The sequence below is a fragment of the Dasypus novemcinctus genome, chromosome 9 (assembly GCF_030445035.2).
Source record: "Dasypus novemcinctus isolate mDasNov1 chromosome 9, mDasNov1.1.hap2, whole genome shotgun sequence".
Lineage (NCBI taxonomy): Eukaryota > Metazoa > Chordata > Mammalia > Cingulata > Dasypodidae > Dasypus > Dasypus novemcinctus.
This window is the reverse complement of record NC_080681.1, coordinates 62770072-62787321: the sequence shown is the minus strand read 5'-3', so window position 1 is coordinate 62787321 and position 17250 is coordinate 62770072. Positions and strand designations below refer to the sequence as shown.

General features: G+C 39.4%; 1 protein-coding gene across 5 annotated transcripts in view; it reads right to left on the bottom strand.

Annotated features, from left to right (window-relative positions):
• The window catches only part of DNAI4 (dynein axonemal intermediate chain 4), a 172707-nt gene that overhangs the window by 100244 nt on the left and 55213 nt on the right, over positions 1-17250 (bottom strand). For all 5 annotated transcript variants that reach the window (XM_058303377.2, XM_058303376.2, XM_058303379.2 and 2 more), the window contains one exon: positions 7760-7899. In XM_058303377.2, the coding sequence (XP_058159360.1) occupies positions 7760-7899 (140 nt within the window). The remainder of the gene's footprint in view (positions 1-7759; positions 7900-17250) is intronic.

The following is a 17250-nucleotide window of genomic DNA, read 5'->3' as shown; positions in this document are numbered from 1 at the left end:
CACCAACTTCAGCTACTAAGGAATAAATTCAGCGGGCTAACATGTAATCTGAGAATAGCTAAAGTTTGAGCCTGTCCAAGTTAGAAAGAGGCTGGTAGCCACCATCTTAACTCCACATCTGGCACAAGGGGAAGTGAGGTGGACTGAAAATCACAATGTTGGTAGGGACCGGTTTCTTTCCATCCAGATCAAATTGCATGTCTAGCCTAAGCCCCAGCCCCACCTCTGGGAGGGAGGAAGCTGGGGGGACTTGCACCAGCCTACCAAGGAAATTACTGGTCAAGCCATGGAAGCCAGTGATTGTCTTACTTTGGCAGTGCAAGCTGCCCCAGGAGCTGTTCTGTAGCTGGAATTGGAAGCTCCATTTCCAAAAACAGAGGGAGAGGAGACAGTTGGCCACTGATTTTGGCTACTGATTAGCAGACTCAGTTGGCTAAGGAATAACCCTAGGAACAGCTAGGTTGTGTATCTGTCCAAGTTGGAAAGTGGCCAGTAGCCACCATTTTGACTCTGCTGCCAGCCTGAGGGGAAGCCAGGAACGAAAATCACAGTGATGGTAGGAAACAATTTCTTTCACCCAGATCATCCTGCAGCCCTAGCCTAGGCTTCAGTTCTACCTCTGGCAGGGAGGAGGCTAGCAGGCCCTGCACCAGCCTATCCAGGAAACTGCTATGGCTGGCAGACTGAATAATCTGAAGTCTATCAAGGCAACTGAGATCATCTTGAACACGTGCTGCATAGACTGCTGCCCTCACCTGCAGTTCCATCCCTGGCAGGGGAGAGGGGGTGTGAAGCCTCATCAGTCTCTCTGGACAACTATAGTCTAGGCCTGCACAACTTGGATTATTCCACACAGCTGTTACTCTGTCCTATCCCTGGCAAAGGAGAAAGTTGGGAGAAGCTTCATCAGTCCCTGGGGCAATGAGGGCAGCTTGAGTCTCCACAGCATATAACATCACCTACATCTTTGGCTCCTACTGCACAACCAGCAAGGGAGAAAGGGCAGGAAGCCCTACACTAAAGAGAAAAATTGCACCCAGAATAAATACTGTAGTAAGCCAGAGGCCAAGACACCAAGAAAAATTACAATCCACACCAAGAAACAGGAAGATATGGCCCAGTTAAAGGAACAAGATAAGCCTCCAGATGACATAAAGGAGTTGAGACGAGCTAATAGATGTTCAAACAAATCTCCTTAATAAATTCAGTGAGATGGCTAAAGAGATTAAGGATATTAAGAAGACACTGGATGAGCACAAAGAAGAATTTGAAAGCATACATAGAAAAATAGCAGATCTTATGGGAATGAAAGGCCCAATACATCACATTAAAAAAACACTGGAATCATATAATAGTAGATTTGAGGAGGCAGAAGAAAGGATTGTTGAGCTTGAAGAAATGGTCTCTGAAAGTGAACATACAAAAGAACAGATGATGAATAGAAAAATTGGAGAAGGTCTCAGGGAACTTAAAGACAGCAAAAGACATGGAAACATACGTGTCATGGGTGTCCCAGAAGTAGAGAAGGGAAAAGGGGCAGAAGGAATATTTGAAGAAATAATGGTGGAAAATTTCCCAACCCTATTGAAGGACATAGATATCCATGTCCAAGATGCACAACATACTCCCATCTGAAAAAATCCGAATAGACCAACTCCAAGACACATACTCATCAGAATGTCAAAAGCCAAGGACACAGGGCCCACTGGATGGAATGGGGGAGAGTATGGGCCATGATGTGGACCATTGACCACGAGGTGCAGAGGTGCCCAAAGATGTACTTACCAAATGCAATGGATGTGTCATGATGATGGGAACGAGTGTTGCTGGGGGCGGGGAGGTGGGGTGGGGGGGTGGGGTTGAATGGGACCTCATATATATATTTTTAATGTAATATTATTACAAAGTCAATAAAAAAATGATACTTTAAATACAAGGAGCCAGATAAATTGAAAATAAATGATGAGAAAATTATCATGCAAAAAAAAAAAAAAAAAGCCAAAGACAAAGAGAGAATTCTGAGAACAGCAAGATAAAAGCAATGCATAACATATAAAGGAGACCCAATAAGATTAAGTGCTGATTTCTCACCAGAAACCATGGAGGCAAGAAGACAGTGGTCTGATATATTTAAGATACTACAAGAGAAAAACTTCCAGCCAAGAATCTTACATTGGGCAAGACTGTCTTTCAAAAATAAGGGTGAGATTAGAATATTCACAGATAAACAGAAACTGAAATTTCTAACCAAGAGACCAGATTTTCAGGAAATGCTAAAGGGTGTGCTAGAGCCTGAAAAGAAAATACAGGAGAGAAAGGCCTGGAAGAGAGTCTAGAAATGAAGATTATACCAATAAAAGTAACCAAAAGTGTCAAAAGAGTGGGGAAAATATAAAATGACAGATAAAACTCAAAATAAGAATAAACTTAACCAATGATATAAAGCACTTGTATTCAGAAAACTGCAACTCAATGTTAAAAGAAATTTTTTAAAAAGGCATAAATAACTGGAATAACATTACATGCTCATGGATTGGAAGACTAAATATCATAAAGCTATCAATTCTACCGAAATTGATATACAGATTCAAAACAATCCTGATAAAAATTCCACCAGCATTTTTTTTTTATTGAAAACATGATTATCAAGTTTATTTGAAAGGGTAAGGGGTCCTGAATAGCCAGAAACATCTTAAAAAGGAAAAGTGAACACTCATCTCCAGACTTGAAATTATATTACCTAGCTATAGTGGTAAAAGCAGCATGGTCTGGCATAAAGACGACACATAGACCAATGGAACCAAACTGATGGTTCAGAAACAGACCCTAACATGCATGTCAAGTGATTTTTGACTAGTCTGTCAAACACACAGCTTGAGTAGAAGAGTCCATTCAACAGATGGTACTGAAAGAAATGGATATCCATAGCCAAAAGAAGGAAAGAGGACCCTTATCTCACACCTTATCCAAAAATTATCCAAAAATGGATAAAAAATCTAAATATAAAAGAACCATAAAGCTTCTAGAAGAAATTGTAAGAAAATATCTTCAAGCCCTGGTGGTAGGTAGTGGATTCTTAAAGGAGATGAGAGGAGGACTGAGATGGACCACTGATGTTTAATGTAGGTACAAGTTTTAAATAGCTTTAATGTAAAAGTGTGGAAATGTATAGAGTGGATGATAACACATAGTGAGTAACAGTTACGTTTATAAATGGGGATGTGGCTTAAAATGGTAGTCTAGGGATATAAATGCCAATTGACAGAATGCTAGAGAATAATCTAGGAACTGACTAGCACAGTAAACCAAGAGGTGGATGAGAATTGATGTTGATGGTACAGATGCAAGAGTGTCCTTTGTGAGCTAGAGCAAATGTATATCACTACTGCAGAGTAGTGGGAATGTGAGAAGCATGGGAAAAATACAATTGGAGTGATCTATGGACTGTGGTTAGCAGTAATAATGTAACATGCTTGCATCTAGACCAAAGATGTACTGTGTTGATAATAGGGCAGTATGGAGAATGTGTGCCAAATGTGCACTATGGACATGGTAGCAATCAGATGATATTATTTTATCTGTAACAAATGTTCCACCACAGTGTGGTATGTTGATAGATGGATGTTGTTTGGGAATTCTGCACATGTGCATGACTGTTTTATAAGTTTACAATTTCTGTCATAAAAAAATATATCTAAAAAATAATAATAGGATGGGTTGGAGGAAAAATACACCAAATGCAAGATAAGGAGTATAATTAGTAGTAATATTTTGACAATATTCTTTTATAATCTGTAACAACTGTCTCAGGACAATGCAAGGTGTTGGTGGAGGGTTGATGTATAGGACCCCTGTATAATGTTATGCAAGTTTGCTTTATAAATCCACAAATTTTACAATACACTTTTTGTTTATGTATGTTTATATATAAATTATATAAAGACAATAATAATAATAGAGTGGGTTGGGGGAATATACTTTGGTTAGTAGTAATATTTTGACAATGCTCTTTAATCATTAGTTTAAAATGTTTTACAACAATGCAAGCTATTGGTGGTTGGGTGAGTTATGAGAGTCCCGTATGATACTATTTCTATGTATGCTTGTTTTGTAAGTTCACCACTATTACCATACACTTTTGTTTATGTTTGTTTGTGTGTGAGTGATATATTTCAATACATTTTTTTAAATGAAAAAAATATATATAGGGGCTTCCCATATATGCCACCCTCTCCCCCTCCCACACTTTCCCCCAGTAACATCTTTCATTGGTGTGGTACATTTGTTAAATTGACGAACACATATTGAAGCATTGCTACTAACCATGGTCTATAGTTTACATTATAGTTTACACTTTGCACTGCACAATTTTATAGGTTTTGACAAAATGTATAATGGCCTGTATCTGTCATTACAATGTCATGTAGACAATTCCAATGTCCCCCAAATGCCCCATGTTCCAACTATTCTTCCCTCTTCCTCCCCTCAGAACCTTCAGTGGCCACTGCCTTGATATCAACATTGCAAGTTCTTCCATTGCTAGAATAATAATAAGTCTACTTTAGTCCATAACTGCATTCTCACCTTTATGTTTATTCATTCCTCAATCTTGATTTTAAGATGGTGATGCCTGATCTGTTTCTCATTAAAAGGGGGCTTAGATTCTATGGGGCAGATGGATGGAACTGACTTACTTGCAGTTGTAGATACTACCCGTTTTTTTGGGATGGTCACTGTCCATCGACATCCTTTTGGATATTGAGGATCCCTTGTACATGATGAATCACTTGTTTCCTGCTGCTTTCAATATTTTCTCTGTCTTGGTCTTTCAACCCCTTGACTGTCCTGTGTCTCAGTGTGGATCTCTTTGTATTATCTTTCTTGGAGTTCATTGCACTTCTTGGATATGTAGATTTGTGTCTTTAACAACAGTTGGGAAGTTTGGGGCCATCCAGTGGGCCCTGGGGGGATCTACAGTGTCCCGTAGTTGTCCATGAAGCACCACCCAGGACAACTCCAAGTCCCGAAAACGCCTCCCCATCTCATCTCTTCCTCCCATTCCCCGCACCCAGCAGCTACCATGGCCACCCTTCCCACACCAATGCCACATTTTCTGTGGACATTGGATTGGTTGTGTCCATTGCACATCGATGTCAAGTGGGGGCTTAATTCCACATGGATACTGGATGCAATCCTCCTGCTTTCAGTTGTAGGCACTCCAGGCTCCATAGTGTGGTGGTTGACCTTCTTCAACTCCATGTTAGCTGAGTCGGGTAAGTCCAATAAATCAGAGTGTAGGAGCTGAAGTCTGTTGAGGCTCAGGGCCTGGCTATCATATTGTCAGTCCAGAGATTCAAATCCCCTAAATATATCTTAAACCCCAACACCAACTACAATTCCAGTAAAGTAGCATGAAAGTCTTGTAAAAAGAGATCCCTTCTGAGTCCAGTTCCATCACGCAGAAATACCAGCTCCAAAGAAGGGCCATCTGACATGGCAGTGAACCCCATCTGCCATGACCATAGAACCCGTGGGTCTCTTTATCCCTCAAAAGAACCAATACCTGGGGTTGTATCTACTTTATCTGTCTGAGATTCTGCTCAGGTGTGCATAAGGGCAATCCTTCTGACAACCTCCAGGCTCTTTTTTAGAGACTCGTAGCCATATAAACTCATTTCTCCTTTCCATTTCCCCCTTACATTAGGTCAAACAGCATTTTAAAGTCATGTTATTATATGTAGACAGGGATATTCTTCTGATCTGCATTGAACCTTTAATTCAAGGTCATTTTCTAGTTGCATCTTCAGCTGGTATTTGGTAGTGCTCCCTCGGTGCCAGGGAGGCTCATCCCCGGGTGTCATGTCCAATGCTGGGGGGAATGCACTGCATCTACATGCTGAGTTTGGCTTCGAGACTGGCCACATCAACCATAAGCTTCTTAATCACAAATCCTGGAATTATACTTACTAAGTATAACTTGTTAACCACAGGCCTCTGCATGCTGAGTCCCGCCCATATAAATTTACAGTGTGAACCAAACAAAATTTGTTAGTTGTGTATTAGTCTGGCAAAGGTATACAGATGCAAAGTACCAGAAATCTGTTGGCTTTTAAAAGGAGTATTTATTTGATGTAAAAGCTCACAGTTATAAGACCACAAAGAGCCCAACTCAAGGTTGCTCTCTCACCAAAGTCACTTGCCACATGTTGAAGCAAGATGATCGCTGATCTCTGCCTGGTCTCTCTTTTCCCTCCAGACTTCCACTCCTTTCTTTCTCCTGGTTAGGGCTTGTGTCTTTCCAGGCTTTCTATATCAGCTGCAAACTATCAGGTGAATAGCTCATCTCTCCCTGGGGCTCCAGGATGAAAAAATGACAGAGCTCCTCTCTTTTCCATGTATCTTCTTGAGTGAGTGACCATTATATCAACCCAACAAGCAGGCATGGACTCAACCTGAGTCATGCCTTACTGACATGGTTGAATCAAAGCCCTAATCTTAAGAGGTAGTTTAATCACGGGCCCCTCAACTGAATCCAATATAATCAAAGAGTATCACACCCAGACTAGATTAGTTCACAAACATAATCTTTCTCTTTTGGGGATTCATAAATAATCTCAAACTGCTGGAGTAGGTTACTAGGAGAGGGAAAGCAAGAGAATAACCATGCATATCTATGACTGTGCTCCCCAAATTCACCAATCAGGTAAGTCACATCACTACTCTGGGTTGCAATGAGTGTGAAAGTGGAAAGAAATGGAGATACTCAAGTTCCTTCATAAATGGAAATATTAGTAGGGAATAAATGTTCCCCCAACAAGATATGAGGTCTTTTATTTTGAAAAGTGGTTGAACTTTTTTTTATTAGAGGTTTGTCTCTTTTAATCTTTTTAAAGAACCAATAGTATTATAAATTCTATATTTTATGCCATTAATTTCTGAATTTACTTTTAAGTATTATTTCTGCCTACTGTTAATTTGTTATGCATTTTTCTACTTAAATTAAATAATTAGTTCCTTTTTTTTTGAAATTTTTTTTGAGGAATATAGAATTATGATTATAACCTTTCTTCTAATTACTCCTTTGGCTACACTCAAAGATTTTTGGTTCTGCAGTGTTCTCAAGGTTTTAATTTTATAAACATTGAGAGGCAGTAGGTTAGTACTTGAGATCACAGGTTCTAGGACCAAGACATATGGGAAATCATTTTCTCCAATACTAGCTGAGTGACCTTGGGAAAGTTACCTAACTTGTCTTTGACAAGTTCCCTTATCTATATTTCATAGTTATATTTATTTTATTATATATTTATATTTATATAGTTCTTTGAAATAGGGAATAATAGTAACTACTGCATTATTATTAAACCAGTTAATATATAAGAAGTGCTCAAAAGAGTGTCTTGTACAGTTTAAATGTTATCAGTTGTGGTTGATATTATTCTTTGTGACATAGTGAATAATAAGCTTATAAATATCTCTAGAACATTTTGAGGGTACAAAGTTCTATAATAGGTGTACATAAAAAATCAAGCTTGATAATAATGTTATTCAAATCTTCAATGTCCTTATTTATTAGTTGTTAACTTAGATGTCAAATTCTGAGAGCTATGTATCACAGTTTCTAACTACTATAGTAACTTGGTAAATATTCCTTTTATTACTATTTTTGCTTTATGTATTTCAGCAAATTTTCATTGACTGATTCAAAGAACATATATCAAAAGATGCTATTTATCAAGCAGATTAAAACATAGATTACCTTTGTCCTCCATTATGAGCTTGTCACACTGAACTTCTTTGTTCTTTGGTGCTCCATTAATAGTCTGCATCATCCTTTCAACATATAAGTCATTGCCTACTCTATTTTTACAAAGATTCTCATAATTTTTGTTCCTCCGGCTGAAAAAAATTAAAGTATACCAAATTCATTAATAAAAACTCATTATTTCCACACACATTATCTTTTACATTACGCTTTCATTTAAAACTGTTTTTATTACTGTGGATTGTACCAGAAAGTGCACTGAAATTTTTTTTTAAATCCTTAGGAAAAGACTGTATTAAACTACCTCTGATGATTCTGTTACAGTTTAAAAACACCCAACATCCCTACTACTTTTATGCTCCACCAGCAGTATGTTACTACTAATCTCCTCATGGGCTTTATGAACTTTGATATAGAAAATGTAAAGGTATAAATCTCCCTCAAAGTACTCCTTTCATGGCATCCTTTAAGTCTGTATTATTTTCATAGCTGTTTAGTTCTCAGTATGTTTCATTTTAATTGTTTCTTCTTTGATCAATGAAGAATTCAGAAATGTGCTTTTGTGTGTAAAGTGCATCTAAGTTTCAGTTGAGATTTATGTTATTAACTTTAAATTTCATTGCACTGTGGTCAGAGAATTTTATTTCTAAGATGCAACTCTGAAATTTGAAATCTTGCTGCACAGCCTTGTGCATGGATGATTTTTGTAAATGTTCCATGTGGGCTTTTACAGAATGTGTTCTCTAATTCTTGAATGCGAAATTCTATACAATGGTCATTAAATCAAGTTTGGTTGTTCAAATTTTCTGTATCTATATTTACTTTTTTTTTTTATTTATTTATTTTTTAAATATTTATTTATTATTATTATTTTTTTAAATTACATTTAAAAAAATATATGAGGTCCCATTCAACCCCACCGCCCCCGACCCCCACTCCCCCCACAGCAACACTCTCTCCCATCATTGTGATACATCCATTGCACCTGGTAAGTTCATCTCTGAGCATCACTGCACCCCATAGTCAATGGTTCACATCATAGCCCAGACTCTCTCACGTTCCATCCAGTGGGCCCTGGGGGGATCTACAGTGTCCCGTAATTGTCCGTGAAGCACTATCCAGGACAACTCCACGTCCCGAAAACGCCTCCACATCTCATCTCTTCCTCCCGTTCCCCACACCCAGCAGCCCCCATGGCTACCTTTCCCACACCCATTCCACATTTTCTCTGTGGACATTGGATTGGTTGTGTCCATTGCACACCTATGTCAAGTGAGGGCTTAGATTCCACATGGGTACTGGATGCACTCTTCCCGCTTCTAGTTGTACACACTCTAGGCTCCATGTTGTGGTGGTTGACCTTCTTCAACTCCATGTTAGCTGAGTGGAGTAAGTCCAATAAGTCAAAGTGTAGGAGCTGAAGTCTGTTGAGGCTCTGGGCTTGGGTGTCATATTATCAGTCCAGAGATTTGAATCCCCTACATATATCTTAAACCCAGCACCAACTACAATTCCAATAAAGTAGCATGCAAGTCTTGTGAAAAGAGATCCCCTCTGAGTCCATTTCCATCACGCAGAAACACCAGCTCCAAAGAAGGGCCATCTGTCATGGCAGTGAACCCCTTCTGCCATGACCATAGAACCCGTGGGTCTCTTTATCCCTCAAAAGAACCAATACCTGGGGTTGTATCTACCTTATCTGTCTCTTAGACTCTGTTCAGTTGTACATAGGGGTATTCCTTCTGACAACCTCCAGACTCTTTTTTAGAGACTCACAGCCTTATAATCTCATTTCTCCTTTCCATTTCCCCCTTACATTAGGTCAAACCGCTTCCCGAAGTCATGTTATTATATGTAGATAGGTATATTCTGCTGTTCCGCATTGAATCTTTAATTCAAGGTCATTTTCTAGTTGCTTCTTCAGCTGGTATGTGGTAGTGATCCCTCGGTGCCAGGGAGGCTCATCCCTGGGTGTCGTGTCCCACGCTGGGGGGAATGCATCACATCTACACGCTGAGTTTGGCTGTGAGAGTGGCCACATTTGAGTAACATGAAGGCTGTCAGGAGGAAACCCCCAGGCACAATGCTACTCTAGGCCTTGTTCTTATTGCAGGTGCATAGGCTCAAAAGTGTAGCCATTAGTATCAAGAGCCCACTGTTGGGCCCTCCTTCCTTCCTGGTTTTTGCTGTTGCACCTGGAGGATTGCCGCTGCTCTCCCAGGGCCCACAACAGTGACCCCCCTGGCCAGGAGCCCAGTACCCCCCCAGCTGTTGTTTTTAATTGTTTCCACTATGAGTATATATAGACATTACCATATACCCTGGGCATATGCCCTGTATAACTCCCTGTCAACCATATATATCCTGTCAATAACATCCCATATCAGTATTCCTCCGCTGCCATTGTTGAACCACTCTGTGATCCAAAACTTCCCGTAAAGTGAATCCCAACATAATGTCAGCTTCAGAAGAGTCTTAGATCACCAAAATTCATATATACAATATACAGTATTTCCCCAGATCCACCATAAAATCTTTTCCCTTCCACAGCAATAATCTTTTAAATTATTCATATCATATTTCCTGAAACTGATGTACAGATTCCGAAACTATAGTTTTCAAACAAAGTAACATTTGTGCTTACTATGTGGTCCATACTTTAGGTTGTACAGTTTTCTAAATTTTTTAGTTATCCTATGTTTTGTCTTATGGTTTTCATTATTAGTCTGTCGTCCCCTATATGTTTTTGGTGTAATATTAGCTGTTTTATATTCATCCTCGTGTACTCTCACATAACTCCTCTTTTGCCCCCTTATTTACCTTTGTTCCATCCATTGCACGTCCATTTTCCCCTCCCCTTAGGGCCCACAACGCCTGCCAATCTAATGCCCTGGGAGCCGTCCTTTCTCACGAGAGATACAGTTCTCTCTATTCGTCGGCATTAGCCTTCCCCAGGATATGGGTCCACCCCACCCAATGGTAGAACCCACCTTGGCAAAATGAGCCTTCAGCTATTCCCTCCGGAGTCCTCCTGCATCAGACCATACCCCCTGAGCGTCCTAACCAGGTAACCCTCCTACTTATACTTTGATACGTTTTACTCAACATTTAGTTCTCAATGAACTTCTGGCACTCTCCCATGTTTGTATGTTGCCCCTCCCTCCCACCTATTTCTTGGACCATATTACCCCTCTTCCCATCCCCAGCCCCCCTCAAACCCAGAAAACCCCACCCGAAGGTAACCCCTTGCCCCCATTTTGTCCCTTCTTTGTGCTCGTACTTACCCCCAGCTCATCACAGATTCCACCCCTACAGACATTAACTCACATCCTTCCTCCACCCCCCGATTTCCAGTAAGCCACTTTTCCAGACTCTAGCTCTCTGAGGCAGTTAACTTATTTCATATCATTGAGGTCATATAGTATTTGTCCTTCAATGCCTGGGTTGCTTCACTCAACATAAGATTCTCAAGGTTCATCCATGTTATCACGTGTGATTGTAGTGTATTGGTTCTTACAGCTGAGTAGTATTCCATTGTGTGTATATACCACATTTTATTGATCCACTCATCTGTTGATGGACTTTTGGATTGATTCCAACTTTTGGCGATGGCGAACAATGCTGCTATGAACATTGGTGTACATATATCGGTTTGTGTCCTTGTTTTCAGATCTGATGGGTATATACCCAGCAGTGGTATTGCTGGGTCATATGGCAAATCTATGGATAATTTTTTGAGAAACTGCCAAACTGTCCTCCAGAATGGTTGGATCCTTCTGCATTCCCACCAGCAATGGATGAGTGTTCCCCTTTCTTCACATCCTCTCCAGCATTTGTATTCTACTGTTTTTTTCATGGCTGCCAATCTTATGGGAGTAAGATGGTATCTCATTGTAGTTTTGATTTGCATTTCCCTGATAGCTAGGGATTTGGAGCATTTTTTCATGTGCTTTTTAGCCATTTGTATTTCTTCTTTGGAGAAGTGTCTGTTTAAATCTTTTTCCCATTTTTTAAATGGGTTGTTTATCTTTTTGTTTTCGAGATCTATGAGTTCTTTATATATGCAAGTTATAAGTCTCTTATCAGATATATGGTTGCCAAATATTTTCTCCCATTGTGTGGGTTCCCTTTTTACTTTCTTGACAAACTCCTTTGAGGTGCAGAAGGCTTTAATTTTGAGGTAGTCCCATTTATCTATTTGTTCTTTTGCTGCTCGTGCTTTTGGTGTGATATTCATGAAGCCATTTCCTATTACAAGGTCCTGTAGATGTTTCCCTACACTGCTTTCTAAGGTCTTTATGGTCTTGGCTCTTATATTTAGGTCTTTGATCCATCTTGAGTTGATCTTTGTATAAGGTGTGAGATGGTAATCCTCTTTCATTCTTCTACATATAGCTATCCAGTTCTCCAGGCACCATTTGTTGAATAGGCCATTCTCTCCCAGTTGAGAGGGTTTGGTGGCTTTATCGAATATTATATGGCTATATACATGAGGTTCTATATCTGAACTTTCAATTCGATTCCATTGGTCTGTGTGTCTCTCCTTATGCCAGTACCATGCTGTTTTCACTACTGTAGCTTTGTAGTATGTTTTGAAGTCAGGAAGTGTGATTCCTCCTATTTCGTTTTTCTTTTTCAATATGTCTTTGGCTATTCGGGGCCTCTTTTTATTCCAAATAAATTTCATAGTTAGTTTTTCTAGTTCCTTAAAGAAGGCTGTGTTGATTTTTATTGGGATTGCATTGAATGTGTAGATCAGTTTTGGTAGGATAGACATCTTAATAATATTCAGTCTTCCTATCCATGAACAGGGAATATTCTTCCATTTATTTAGGTCTTCTTTGATTTCCTTGAACAATCTTGTATAGTTCTCGATGTATAAGTTTTTTACCTCTTTAGTTAAATTTATTCCTAAGTATTTGATTTTTTTATTTACTATTGTGAATGGTATTTGTTTCTTGATTTCCTCCTGATCTTGCTCATTATTGGTGTATAGAAATGCTACTGATTTTTGCGCATTGATCTTATAACCTGCGACTTTGCTAAACTCATTTATGAGTTCTAGGAGCTTTGTTGTAGATCTCTCAGGGTTTTCTATATATAGGATCATGTCATCTGCAAATAATGAAATTTTGACTTCTTCCCTTCCAATTTGAATGCCTTTTATATCTGGTTCTTGTCTCAGTGCTCGAGCCAGTACTTCCAAGACAATGTTAAATAGGAGCGGAGACAATGGGCATCCTTGTCTTGTTCCTGATTTTAGAGGGAAGGATTTCAGGATTTCGCCATTGTAAACAATGTTGGCTTTAGGTTTTTCATATATACTCTTTATCATGTTCAAAAAGTTTCCTTGTATTCCGATCTTTTGGAGTGTTTTTATCAGGAAGGGGTGCTGTATTTTGTCAAATGCCTTTTCTGCATCTATAGATATAATCATGTGGTTTTTTTCTCTCAATCTGTTTATATGGTGTATTACATTGATTGATTTTCTTATGTTGAACCATCCTTGCGTACCTGGAATAAATCCCACTTGGTCATGGTGTATAATTCGTTTAATGTGTTGTTGAATACGATTAGCAAGTATTTTGTTAAGTATTTTTGCGTCTAGGTTCATTAGAGAAATTGGTCTGTAATTTTCCTTTCTTGTGGTGTCTTTGTTTGGCTTTGGTACTAGGGTAATGTTGGCATCATAGAAGGAATTAGGCAGTGTTCCTTCTGTTTCGATTTTTTGGAATAGTTTCAACAGGATTGGTGTTAGTTCTTTCCGGAATGTTTTGTAGAATTCACCTGTGAAGCCGTCTGGCCCTGGGCTCTTCTTAGTTGGGAGATTTTTAATGACTGATTCTATCTCTTTGCTTGTGATTGGTTTGTTAAGATCATCAATTTCTTCTTTCGTCAGTATGGGCTGCTTATGTATTTCTAGGAATTTGTCCATTTCCTCTAAATTGTCATTTTTGTTGGAATATAGTTTTTCAAAGTATCCTCTTATGATAGTCTTTATTTCTGTGGGGTCAGTGGTGATTTCACCTTTCTCATTTCTTATTTTGTGTATTTGCATCTTTTCTCTTTTTTTCTTTGTTAGTCTCGCTAAAGGTTTGTCAATTTTGTTGATCTTCTCAAAAAACCAGCTCTTGGTCTTGTTTATTTTTTCAAGTGCTTTCTTATTTTCTATTTCATTTAGTTCTGCTCTTATCTTTGTTATTTCCTTCCTTCTTCTTCCTGTTGGGTTACTTTGTTGTTGTTTTTCTAATTCCTTCAAATGTGCAGTTAATTCTTCAATTTCTGCTCTTTCTTCTTTTTTGATATATGAATTTATGGCTATAAAGTTCCCTCTCAGTACTGCTTTTGCTGCATCCCATAAATTTTGGTATGTTGTGTTATCATTATCATTTGTTTCAAGGTAGTCATTGATTTCTTTTGAGATTTCCTCTTTGACCCACTGTTTTTCTAAGAGTGTGCTGTTTAATTTCCAGATTGTCGTGTGAAGTCTGGGTCTCTGTCCCTTGCAAATTTCCAGCTTGACTCCACTGTGGTCAGAGATATTGTTTTGTATGATTTCGATCTTTCTGAATTCATTAAGCCTTTCTTTGTGGCCTAGCATATGGTCAATCTTGGAGAATGTTCCATGTGCGTTTGAGAAAAATGTATATCCTGCTGTGTTTGGGTGTAATGATCTATATATGTCTATTAGATCCAGCTCTTCTAATATACTGTTCAAATGTTTTGTTTCTTTAGTGATTCTCTTTTGAGATGTTCTGTCCAGAGTTGATAGTGGTGCATTAAAATCCCCCACTATAATTGTAGATGCATCTATTCTTTCACTTAGTTTTTCCAGCGTTTGCCTCACATATTTAGAGGCGCCCTTGTTAGGAGCATAAATATTTATGATTGTTCGATCTTCTTGACAAATTGTCCCTTTCACTAAAATATAGTATCCTTCTTTGTCTCTCACAATTGTTTCGCATTTAAAGTCTATTTTGTCTGATATTAATATAGCTACTCCTGCCTTTTTTTGGTTGTTGTTTGCTTGTATGATTGTTTTCCAGCCATTCACTTTCAACCTCCATGAGTCTCTGGGTCTAAGATGTGTCTCTTGTAGGCAGCATATAGATGGGTCGTATTTCCTTATCCAGTGTCCCAGTCTGAATCTTTTGATAGGTGAGTTTAATCCGTTGACATTCAGTGTTATTACGTTTAGAGAGTTATTTATGGTAGCCAAATTTTGGTTGGATTTGTGTTTGTTATATTTTGTTTGTATTATTTTATTTTCCCCTTCTATTTTTGTCTTTCTTGTTGCTTTTACACTCTCCTCCATCTCTGACTGTCCTGTTTTTTCCTTTCTTCCTGCAGAATTCCCTTAAGAATTTCTTGAAGGGGAGGTTTCTTGTTGATATACTCTTTGAGTTTCTGTTTATCTGTGAATATTTTGAACTCTCCATCATTTTTGAATGCTAGTTTAGCTGGATAGAGTATTCTTGGTTGGAAATTTTTTTCCTTTAGTACCTTGACTATATCATACCACTGCCTTCTTGCCTCCATCGTTTCAGATGAGAAATCAGCACTTAATCTTATGGAGTTTCCCTTGTATGTGATGGTTTTCTTTTCTCTTGCTGCTTTTAGAATTTTTTCTTTGTCTTGAGCATTGGATAATTTGACAAGTATATGTCTTGGGGTGGGCCTGTTGGGGTTTATGACCAGTGGAGTGCGCTGTGCTTCTTGGATATGTACTTCTGTCTCTTTCAGTAGATTTGGGAAGTTTTCATTCATTATTTCCTGCAACACTCCTTCTGACCCCTTTCCCTTCTCTTCTCCTTCTGGAATGCCTATAATACGTATGTTTGAGCGTTTTGCGTTATCATTCAGGTCCCTAAGTCCTATCTGGATTTTTTCTACCTTTTTATTGACCACTTCTACTATCTGTTTGATTTCCAATGCACTGTCTTCCACATCACTAATTCTCTGCTCTGCCTCTTCTAGTCTGCTGATATTTGCTGCAAGTGTATTTTTGATTTCTTGAATTGTGGTGTTCATTTCCATCATATCTGTTATTTTTTTGCGCATGTCTGCAATTTCCCCTCCAAGTGTTGTCTTCACGCTGTTAACCTCTTTCATTACTTCATCAAATTTGTCGGTGATAAATGTTCTGAGATCTTTCATTGCTTGTGCGAAGTCCTGCCCCCCTTCCTGATTTTCAGTTTGTTGATTGGATTCAGCCATGTTTTCCTGATTACTGGTTTGGTTTGTAGATTTTTGTTGCTGTCTTGTCAACATTTTTTCTTGACGGGTTTAATCAGTTCCTTAGCTTCTTTGTCTAGTCTTGGAGATTAATTAGCTGTTGTTTTTGCGTAAGTGTTATATCTTCTCTTTGTCACTTTGTTCTTCTTATTCCAATTTCTTATTGCTAGTTAAGCTCACTTTAAAGGAAAGTATTAGTGCTGGGGAAAGTCAATTGTGTAAGGAAGGAAAAAGTGTGAAGTAGTATTGGTGATGTATGTTTACAAAGCAACAATATGAGTTCTGGGAGGATGGAGGTTAGATCATGTAAATTGTGTAGAGTTATAGTAGTAGGAAAGTACCTATAATGAGGTAGATGACTGAATATGGGAGGAATGTGGTACGTACTAAGAGGCTATTGTTTTCGTGAGAGAGGGAAAGAGAAAAGAGAGGTAATAGTTTCAGGGACGAATACCAGATGGAAAACTAAACAAAGGTATTAGAAATTAAGAGTTAGACACTTTGTGGATCAAAGAAAGGGAGATGGAATATAGGAGAGATAGCAGATGGTGGAGGATATCAAGTTGTAGGGGAAAGGGGATAGTGTAGATAGGCTAAATCTATTCACAGAGAAATGAGGCAGTGGAGGGTGAGGAAACCCAGCAAATGTGAGGTATTTCCTGTAGGACCTATTGTATTGTTAAGGTAAAATAGTATAAGAAGAATATTGGGGACAAGAAAGAGAGGATTGAAAAAAAAAAAAAAAAAGAACAACAAGAACAACAACAAAAAATAAAAAAAAAAAAAAAACAACCAAAGAACAGAAACCCCGCAGGCCCGGCTGGGCTCAGCTGGGCTCCGGTCCCCCTCCCGCCGCCCACCGCGGCTCGGCTGGGCTCGGCTGGGCTCGGCCGGGCTTGGCTCTCCCGCCCGCCGCCCCGCGCGGCGCAGCGGGGCTCGGCTCTCCCGCTCGCGGCGCGGAACGGCTGGGCTTGGCTGAGCTCAGCTGGGCTCCGCCCCCCCGCTCGCCGCGGCTCAGCCGGGCTCGGCCGGACTCGGCTACCCTGGCCGCCGCCCGCCGGGGCTCCGCGCGGTGCTAGCTGCCTCGGCTCCGCCTACCCAAGGAGGGAATCCTCCACACGTAGCTGGGATCTCCGTGTATATTTCACAGATGGATCCTCTCTGTTACCTTCCCTCCAAATCGATGTCCAGACACCTCCGGACCAGGAAAAATCCCGAAACAGCCGGTCCCAAAGAGTCTCCAACGCCTC